Below are 10,304 nucleotides of genomic sequence, written 5' to 3'. Positions count from 1 at the left end.
CTAAAGTTTTGATTCAGAACTGCTCATCAGAACTCGACTCAGGGCAGCCTTCATCTCTTTGTTCCGTAAACTGTAGATGAGTGGATTCAGCATGGGGGTCACCACACCATAGAAGAGCACCACCACCTTGTCCTGCTCAGCCAAGGCTGTGGAGTAGGGCTGCATGTAGGTAACCAGGGCCATCCCGTAAGACATGGAAACCACAGTGAGGTGGGAGGCACAGGTCCCAAAGGCTTTGCGGCGTCCCCCAGTAGAGTGGATCCGCAGAATGGCTGCCACAATGTGGGCATAGGACAGTGAGACCAGGCAGCAGGGCACCAGCAGCACCACCACACTGGAGGCCAATATGACCACCTGGTTGAGGGTGATGTCAACGCAGGCCAAGCGGACGAATGCCAGTGTCTCACAGGCCACATGGTTCAGCACGTGGTGTCCACAGGTAGGCAGGCGCATGGTGACCACTGTCTCCACCACAGAATTCACCACGCCTACAAACCAAGAGACAACTGCCAGCCCAATGCAGCACCTTGGGCTCATCACTGCCACATAGCGCAAGGGGTCACAGATAGCCATGTAGCGGTCATAGGCCATAGCAGCCAGCAGCAAGAACTCGGTACCCCCCAGGGCCAGCGAGAAGAAGAGTTGGGTCCCACACCGGGTGAAGGAGATGGTCTTCTTTTCCAGCAGGAAGTGTACCAGCATCTGGGGGACCCCGCTAGAGGTGTAGCAAATGTCCACCACCGAGAGGTTGCAGAGGAAGAAGTACATGGGCAGGTGCAGTCGTGCATCCAGTCCGATCAGGAGGATGATGAGCCCATTGCCCAGCAGGGTCAGCAGATAGACAGCCCCAAATAGGACAAACAGTCCAGCCTGGGTCTGCCTGTCACTGGAGAGCCCCAGGAGGACAAACTCACTTTCCCAGGTCAGGTTGTCCCTCCTCATGGAGCAGGTGGGTCAGGCTGCCAGGAGAGGAGCAAAGGCAGAGAGGGGTAAATAAAGGTCTCACTTTAGGAGGAAGGGACAGCTGGACTCTCAACTAGATTGCGATTCTCAAGGACAAAGTCCCTGTTCTGGTCATCCTTTTGTGACTAGGACCCAGCATGGTTATAATTACAGAGGAGGTAATCATTCACAGTACAAGGAAAGAAAAAAAAAGTGGTAGAGAAAGGAAAGAAGGAAAGACAAAAAAGAAAGTTAAAAAACAAAGAAAAACTAAGGAAGAAAGTTTGGACATCAGAAAAGGAGGGAAGTGGAAGATAGGGAAGAAAGGCAGATCTGGTTTGAAGCCCACTTCTGTTTATCTCTGTGCGTGCTAGGGCCTATGCTAGATATCAGACACCTGCCTGGGAACAAGAAAGATGGAAGCGTGAGTCCTGCTTTCTTGGTTCTTGTAATTTAATCAGGAACACCAAGATTAAATTAATAATTACAAAAATTAATTAAGTATAATTGTGCTAAGTATTTTGAAAGAGAAGAACAAGGTTACTAGTTTAATTAAATTTGTGGCTATAATTAAATTACCACTGGTTATGTCTTACTTCTCAATAATGTGCAATTTACAGAGTAAGCTGCAGATATTTATTTAGATGCTTAAATAAATGATTAACAAAATAATGCAATGAGGGCTTTTGGAAACCAATGATCATATTACTACTGAATATGAACTGACTGAAATCCACTGAATCTTTCAGAGGGATTGAATTCTACTTTCTTAGCTAGGATTGTGTTGGATTATCTCCCTTCCAACATGTTCACCAGCCCACTATAAAAATAGAATTAAATGCCACTAGTTTTTCTTAATAGAATATAATCTCAAGGTGTATTTTCTGCTCTTAAAACAGTTAATAAATTAACTCATTTAGTAAAAATATTTGAGTCTATGAGGCACTATGCTTTCATCCAACTTCTAGCATATAATGCCTCTCAATGTTAGGAACTTAACGTTTAGAAAATCAACAGTGCAAAAGAATCAAATAAGAAACTTTAAAATAAAATCTGTGACTGTCAAATGAGTCAGCCAAAGAAAGGACAAAAGGACTACATCAACATTAAGGAAACCAGAGTAGATCCACAGAATCAAGTACAATAGAACTGAAAAGGGTAATCTGATTGAGATTTCTTCTGGCTGGTAACAGTGGCCTGTGGAGAGCAGAGAACCTGGGAGGAGCAGGCATCTCTCACTTTCCCTTCAGCTCTGGTCCTGCAGTGGCCAGAGGGCGTCACTGCGGAAACAAAAAAATAGAAATTAACACTAGATTCTCAGGTTTGGAGGCCCCATTCACCAGAAGATGGTGGTTGGTGGCTGGGTTTTGAACACTACCCCAGGGAGACTTTGGCTACCCCAAAAGCCAAGTCCTTGTATCAGCCAGAGGAAATAGCTCCACTCTGATCTTCTATGATCAGATGCTCTGCCAAGCATCCAGAATTCAACCCTTCAGAGTTACTGTCATGGATTCAGATTCTCTTCATAAGAGCCTGGTTACTATATAAGAAAATCAAGTATGTGAGAAGCGAAAGGAGCCATACAGAGCACATACTCCATTCATTTCATTGTACAGATGAGGAAACCAAAGAACAGGAGTAAGGTGGTTGGCCCATGTGTCATATCTTCCTGGGAACCAATCTGGCGCCAAGTTTTAAGTGTGCATGGCACATTCTCAGCTCCCACTAAGCCCCATAGTGAGGGGTGGGAAGGAGTTGTGGAAGGATATGGACTAGGAAGGGAGACACCTGAGGAATCTTAGATTAGAGGCCCAGCACAGCTCTCTTGCCATGTAGAGAAATACTGTGTAGTGAGTGGGAAAAGCTCTGAGTGAGAAGTCAAGTCATCCAAGTTCTAATTTGCCTCTTCCATTAACCTGCTAAGTGTCCTGGGCTAGTTACTTGACCTCCCTGAGCTTCAGTTTCTTCATTTGAGATGTGGGAATAATAATAATGCCTACCTCACAATATTTTGAGTAAGATTAGATGAAGAAATGATCATGAATGTGTTTTATAAAGTACTAAGTAAACATAACTGGCTATTGTTATACTCAGCAAGTCAATTTCACTGGAGTAAATTCTGCCCAGTGATACAGAGACAAGAAACAGTATGAATATGTGCTGTAGAGGCCAGAAAGTTAACAGTATATAAATAAATATAAATCCCCTTTGCAATACATCCTATGCCTAAATAACTTACTTATAGAGACCCTGTTCCAATAAGCAAAGAACTAAGGTAGTGGGTTTGTTTATACCCAGTGGGTAGTACTGTGCTCTACAAGCAGTATGAACTCAATATATTTTTTCCCAATAAAATTTGAAATATGCTGTTTTTAGATGGCTATAAACTATTATTTACTAATAGATGGTCTTGTTCTCAGCTTTCTGGGATTAGAGAATTTCATTCCACTTAGATTTACTTAGAGAACATTTACTGAGCACCAAATAATACCTGGTCCAGTGGCAGGTGCTGGGTAACAAGGTCACTGCAGCCTTGTCTCCCTCTCCAAGAATTCAGCCTGGCCAAAGGATAGAGAGGGTGAGTTATCATGACTTACCAGAGTTTTCAAAGGAAGCTACCAAGTCTGGTAATTGGAGACATAGAGTTGGACTATGTAAATAACCAGGCAGATATGTAGAAATAATAAACTTGAAGCAAAGAAACAACCAGTGCATTTGCTTTTTGAAAAAATAGATGCAGTTTAAGGCTCATGTAGACTGGTAGTAAGGAGGCTTGGGTTTCTACCTGTATCAACAAACCATCTAGATATCATTGTAGATCCCTACCTTTATGAAGCATATTTTCTTCATCTGCAGAATGAGCAAGTAAGGTGGACACCAAGATTTCTCCAGCTCTAACGGTCTGCAGAAAGTGAATATATGTAAGCTATACTTTAAAGCATTGTAAGAGGGGAAAAGAAATCCTTCAATCTTTGATTACTCTAAGAATGCATAGCTAGTGAGGCTGTGGGCACTAAGATATTATAGGTTACTGGGTTTGGGGATCAAAGCATTCATATCACACGTAACTATTGGGGAAAGTGCCACTGAATGGGATCAGGTTGACTTGAAAACCAGATCAGGAAATAGGGAAGGAGCCTTGCAGACAGAAATGGAACATCCGCTTGGGTCAAAGCTTCTTTCCAAAGCTGGATCCAGGGAATTCCCGGAGTTGGATGACCCCTAACATACCTACCTTCCTTCCCCAAAGCATTATGCTTCTTAATGGATAAGAATATTCACCTTCCTCTTTTTCAAAAAAGGATAAGCTTATGTCTAAGTTTGGTTCTTATAGTAATGAAGCTCAGCCCTTTTGCATTCCTTCTTATCTCCAACATATGCAAATGTCTTGAGGCTTAGAAAAGAGACTATCCCTTTTGACCTCCACTCTTGAGTGTTTCGAATGTGTCTCTGTATATACTGAGCACTTCAGTTTATACTGTTGATTGGGTGACTGACCAAGACCCGGGACTCCATTGAGGGGCTGGAAAACAATGAGCTGCATTTTCTGGGTCATGGGAAAAATCAAAGAGCCTCCAACTATAATAGTGAGAAAAACATAGGGGAGGATCCCAGGGTAGTCCTAACTGCTCCCAGGAATTTGGGATCCTCTCTCACCACCTCCTCTCAACCTTCCTGTAGGGGACTCACCGAGGTTCAGTGCTCATCTCATGTACATAATTCCTTTTGAATGAGGAAGAGGCACATTTCTTAGAAAGCCTTGAAGCAGTAGTCCATTCTCTTCTGGGGATGGACTTTTTACTTTCTCAGTCTAAGCTGGTAACTTTTTAGAACATGAGAATCCCCAGAGGCCAATTACTTGTTCTTGGTGTGTACCTTTATTCACCCCTGCCCCCAGCTACTTCCCTGCAACCACAGCTCCCCACTCTTCTTAGTTCCCTATGGGATAAACATTCTGAACACATTTTATCTCCATTTTTAATTGTCCTTCTAGTTCTCAGACTAATGAGCCCTTCCTTCTCTGACTTTTGGATCATTCACTGCCCTTCAAGGCTATGGCATTGTTGAGGACTTTTGATGAGTCAGGAGACAAAAATATTTACTCTGAGTTGATGGTAAGGCATTGAAATTAATTGGGAAAGAGAAGAGGAGCTAAAATTTCAGAGCTCGGTCTTTCTAAGAAGATGAGTGCACCTTCTCCCCTCTTTCCACATACCTAGTTTTAGTGACCAGGGAGTGGTGAGTAAGATTGCACAGTAAAACCACCATGTCTGTGGACTGGAAGCCACTGAGAAGTTCCAAGTTCACAGTCATGAAAATATTTCTGTAGACTCCTCAGTGGTCTCCAGTATCACGTTTCTGTCAAGTTATGTTTCCTTTGCATATTTTTATACCACCAGAAGTTTTCCTACGTCTCACTAAGCTTGATTTCCTGGTTTTTTATCATCTTCCACAAAGTTTTAATTTCTTTACTGAAATTACTTAGAAGGAGCAGAGAAAACAATGGGTCAGGATGGGGTTTTATTCCCAGTACTTACCTATTGGTTCTGTGCAATAGAACATAAGTCTTGGAGAAGATAGGAACAAAAAACACATTTAAAAAAAAATTTTTTTTTTAAACAGAGATGTTATTAGCAAGTAACTCATTAGAATTTTTCTATAATAATCAATATCCACAAGATAAAGACTTAATTATTTTTGGAAGATTTGTTACTCTAATGACAATAGACTGGGAGATGGTACTTTTATTTCTTCTTCCCTCAGGTTCACCTCTGCTCCTCCTATCACACAGCAAAGCTCAGAACACTAAGGACCTGAAGCTGCCCTAACCTTAAGGTCCATTGAGAGCAAAAGCTGATGTGACCTTCTGCTGAGAGCTGTGGCCAAAAGTTGAGGAGGATGACAGAGGTAGAAGTCTGAGGATACCATGAGGGAGAAGAGAGAGTGACCCCTGCCAGGTGGGCCTTGTGATGCACATCAAAGGTAGACTCAATATGGTCTGATGTAGAGGAGCCAAGTATAAAGGAAAAGAACTTTTGGATACCATCTTCCCCAGATGACATAGTGTATGATCATCTAATGAAAATATCTCCTTGCTGGCAAAATAAAAATGCATCTTTCCTACTTTTCTGAACACAGGTGTCTGTAACTGGATGAAAAAAATAAGGTTAGAAAATTATAGGTTCAGTATGATCCTATATTGTATAAAATAATATAGATACAGTTTGATGTATTTAAAGTTAGAAACGCAAAAGAACTGGAAGCATGATCAAAAATATTAACAGGTTATCTCTGGTAATAGGTTTGTAGGTATTTTTATTTTTGTTCATCTATATTTTGAAAAATGTCTACAATAAACATAATATTTTTTCTAATAAGAATCTCAGTGATGTTTTAAAGATTATTATTGATATAGGTGTAGCTTAATGAGGCAGGAATGCTGGGAAATCAGTTCACTGGCTCAAGTCTACCAGTATTGAGTGGCCTTTGAGTAACATGGGTGAGTATTATGGTAGAAGGAAGGTATCACTATAATTCTGTCTCAGGAAAGTAGATATGATGGCAGGTTTTATGTAATTTAGACCATGTAAGTTGGATTTATAAATAGCCTATTGTGGTAGACACTCTGGACCAGGGACAGGACAATTGTTTTTTGCTCTCTCTGGCTTCGGTATAAATTGCTCTGTGACTTTGGGCATGTCATTTAAACTCCCTGGATCTCAGTTTCATCATTTGTGAAATAGGGATTGTATTAGACTGCTAAGGATCCTGCAGTTCTAGAAGTCTCTTTACGAGTGTGGACATTATAGTATTCTGCTTTCATCCTGGATATGGGATCTGAGGCTGGAATAGGCTGCTGTGCGTTCCAGACTATGGTCTTGAGGAGTTAGGAGTAATTATCTCCTTTGAGCCTGATCCACACCAGGAGTTTCATTGGCAATCAGTATTTTATATACTATTGGGACTCCTCGCCCTTGGAGATAATTCACTTCCTGCACTGTCTATGTAGCTCCAGACCTGCTACTTAGTCAGATCTTTCTCTTTACTCTTTTGGAATTGCACTACCCTCACCCACTTCCCTACCCCCTACTTCTCCACCCAGTATCTCCTTGCCACAAGAATTTCCTGTTGCTATGAATAGTTTATTCACTTCCATTGAACTACTATATCTGGTTTTCAGTTATGCACATTTCCCATTCATTTCTTTCCACTTGGTTGGTCTTATTTTCTTTGTTTGTTTTTTACCAAAATTAGCTTTTTCCCGTCTTTCCCCAGTGAAATGTCAAGAGGCACCTTGACAGGAAGGCTGATGACTGCTGTACTTGATGGCAGTTTTAATAGCCTTGGATAGAGCTTATCACTAATTAGCTGTCATGAGAGGGTCTGAATACTCTTTAGCGTCCTACCTCTCTACACACTAGCAAAACATTTTTTAAAAGATTTATTTATTAGAGAGAGAGAAAGAACTCTATTGCCTGAGTGGGGGTTTGGCAGAGGAAGAGGGAGAGAATCTCAAGCAGACACCCCACTGAGAGTGGAGCCTGAGGTGGGCTTGATCCCAGGACCTAGGAGGTCATGACCTGAGCCAGAATCAGAAGTGGGTTGCTTAACTGATTGAGCCACCTAGGGACACCCCAGTAAAATTGCTTAAATGGTATTTCTGTGCTTTGATCTTCTCTCTGTGCCTAAGCAAATATGCAACTTGGGGAAAACCCCTTAAGTTGGGTGGGGGAGAGATGTGATGAGAAAGGAAGATTTGGCAACTAGTATTTAATGAGTACCAAACACTGTATAAGAAGCATCTCCTTGGGGACGCCTGGGTGGCTCAGTGGGTTAAAGCCTCTGCCTTCAGCTCAGGTCATGATCCCAGAGTCCTGGGATCGAGCCCCCGCATCGGGCTCTCTGCTCAGCAGAGAGCCTGCTTCCTCCTCTCTTTCTGCCTGTTTCTCTGCCTACTTGTGATCTCTGTCAAATAAATGAATAAAATCTTAAAAAAGAAAAAAGAAGCATCTCCTTGGAACTTTATATAATTTCCTTACTGTGTATTGATATTGGACAGGTACAGTACAGCTCCTGTCTGGAAAAGAAATCTTTCCTTAATAGATAGACAGCACACAGGACATCCAGACAACCTTTATTTCAAGATCAACTTGCCAAAAAAAAAAAAAAAAAAAAGGATCAGCTTGCCTTTTGATGGGGTAACAAATTTAAATACATTCTTCTTGGATGTTCAGTGAAAATATACCTTCCTTGTTTTCAGTAATGATCTTAACTCTCTAAGTCTACATCCTGATGGGTAGTATGGAAAGGGGGGAAAAAGCAAACAATATAGCATGCCAATTAAAAATATCTTAGTTTCCTTCAGTGCAGACTCTTTTAACTTAAAGTAATTTTTCCAAGTAAATATTTAATTAATTCAAAATTTAACCTTTGATCAGAATGGTTTATTTCTTTTTCTCCTTTTCTTGAGGTGACTTTTGTGTAGAAGAGAAAATTGATACTATGGAATATGGCAGGGCTTGGGTTGGGGGTTTAGAATCACTCTTATCTCACGCTCATACTGGTGCTCCTCTCTGCAGTTGGGCGTTTACTCTTATCTATGAATATGTACATAGCCTTTGTGTTGAGAATCTAGATCTTGCCCTTGACATCACTGTTGGAAGTCTGTGGCATTGTGAGGGCTCAGTGGCAATCTTTGTGTTGAAATGGTCCCCCATCAGGGTTTTCTGATGTGATTCCCCCATACACACACACCACACCACACCACCACCCCGCCCTCCAAGAACCGACTCCAATTCCTTCTGGGGCCCTGGCTAAGGAACTTCACTTTTTTGCCCCTCCTTTCTAAAATGCTGATCCTCCCTTAGCAGGTTTTCTCATTCTATACCTCACATTGGAGGCATGCAGAACTGGGACAAATATCCTGCAACCTAGTTGCCAGGAACATGTCTCAGATTGACCTATTTGGTGTGCTCCTCCACTGGGGCTCTGAAATCCCTTGACCTCTTTGGAGTTTCTGAGCCACCTCGAACAATCATGTCTTGACAGGTCTCCAGTGGGGGGTCAGGAAAGTATTTCCACTCTTGACCCTCTCCTCACCTATCACTTCTCTATCCTCGGGGAACTTGTCCCTCAGAGATATGGTCAGGACACATATATTAGACTTCTGCTTCCATTACTTTTTTCTTCCTTTATTTCTTCCCATACCTGTGTCAGAGGGAAAGGTTTTTCTCCTCTAAAGAATGCAGGGACACCCCCTATATCCTATCCTGAATTCCCTATGCTCTTAGTTTATCAAAATCTCAGTTTGATAATTCAAATCCAAAGACGTTGGGTGCTTCAGGACAATAAGGAGTGTGGAACTAATAAAGATTAAACTATATTAATCTGATATACCCGGGTGTGTGGGTGGTTCAGTTGATTGTCTGATTCTTGATTTTGGCTCAGGTCAGGATCTCAGGGTTGTAGGATGCGGCCCAGTACGTCAGACTCCATGCTGAGTGTGGAGTCTCCTTGAGATTCTGTCTCCCTCTCCCTCTGCCCCTCTTACAAAAAACAAAAACCAAAAAACTAATAATCCCAAAGTATTATTTGTTATACCCACTATTTTTCACATAGTGCCCATCTTTCAGGAGGAATCAGGTACCTCTTCTGTTCTCTGTTCAGCTCATCACACCTGCCCCCACTGGACAAGTTGGATCTTCATTTTCAACTCCTTCAGTTTCCATTGAGGATATTCTCCTCACTTCTCTCCCCATGGGCTCTTTTAGTCTTTGTGCTCCATATGCATCCCAGCTATGATCTAGAATACAGTTTCTTCTTGGTCTTTGGCCTGGGTTGCCAGCCATTCTGTTCCATTCTATTCTTCCATGTTTACAACTGACTGGGCCTATGAACCATATGGGTGGAGGGGATGGAGGGATGTGGCCACAGCATATCTGACTGCAGGACTAAGCAACAACATGACAATCAGATTGTGATCACTAAGCAAAAGGTATGTGAAATATTTTGCTAAAAGACCCTGTTTGAATCTTCTTGAGAGGCCCTTCTCAGTTCCCCTTGCTTGATATGGGGTTGGCCCTAACTTGGGGACTGGGTATGTGCCGTGTCCTAAGGAATGAGAGAGGGAAACATTAATCTGTCAAATTCAGGTAGGCACAGACCTGGCCAGAGCTAGACAATTGGTAAAGAACCAGTGCAGATGAGAATCAATATATGTCTGATGTCAAATCTTACGCTTTTTTTGACTAGACCATACTGCCTCCACCATTCCTCCCTTTCTAAAATGACGTGGTTGCAAATGGAAGAATGTGGAGGTCTCTTGATGCTCTGACATTCTGAAATTCTCTACATAGAGATAT

General features: G+C 42.0%; 1 protein-coding gene across 1 annotated transcript; it reads right to left on the bottom strand.

Annotated features, from left to right (window-relative positions):
* Positions 1 to 942, bottom strand: LOC111152127 (olfactory receptor 2F1-like). The gene has a single exon (XM_022510433.1). The coding sequence runs from the start codon at positions 940 to 942 to the stop codon at positions 1 to 3; it is 942 nt and encodes a 313-aa protein (XP_022366141.1).
* Positions 943 to 10,304: the final 9,362 nt, after the last annotated feature.

Source organism: Enhydra lutris, unplaced genomic scaffold (genome assembly GCF_002288905.1).
Source record: "Enhydra lutris kenyoni isolate GAN:26980312 unplaced genomic scaffold, ASM228890v2 scaffoldscaffold27, whole genome shotgun sequence".
Lineage (NCBI taxonomy): Eukaryota > Metazoa > Chordata > Mammalia > Carnivora > Mustelidae > Enhydra > Enhydra lutris.
Note: the sequence above shows the minus strand (reverse complement) of the source record. Positions and strands in the feature narration are given on the sequence as shown.

What these genes read in the sequence shown, in the direction of transcription:
- LOC111152127 (XM_022510433.1), bottom strand. Translation starts at nt 942, where the DNA reads ATGAGGAGGGACAACCTGACCTGGGAAAGTGAGTTTGTCCTCCTGGGG.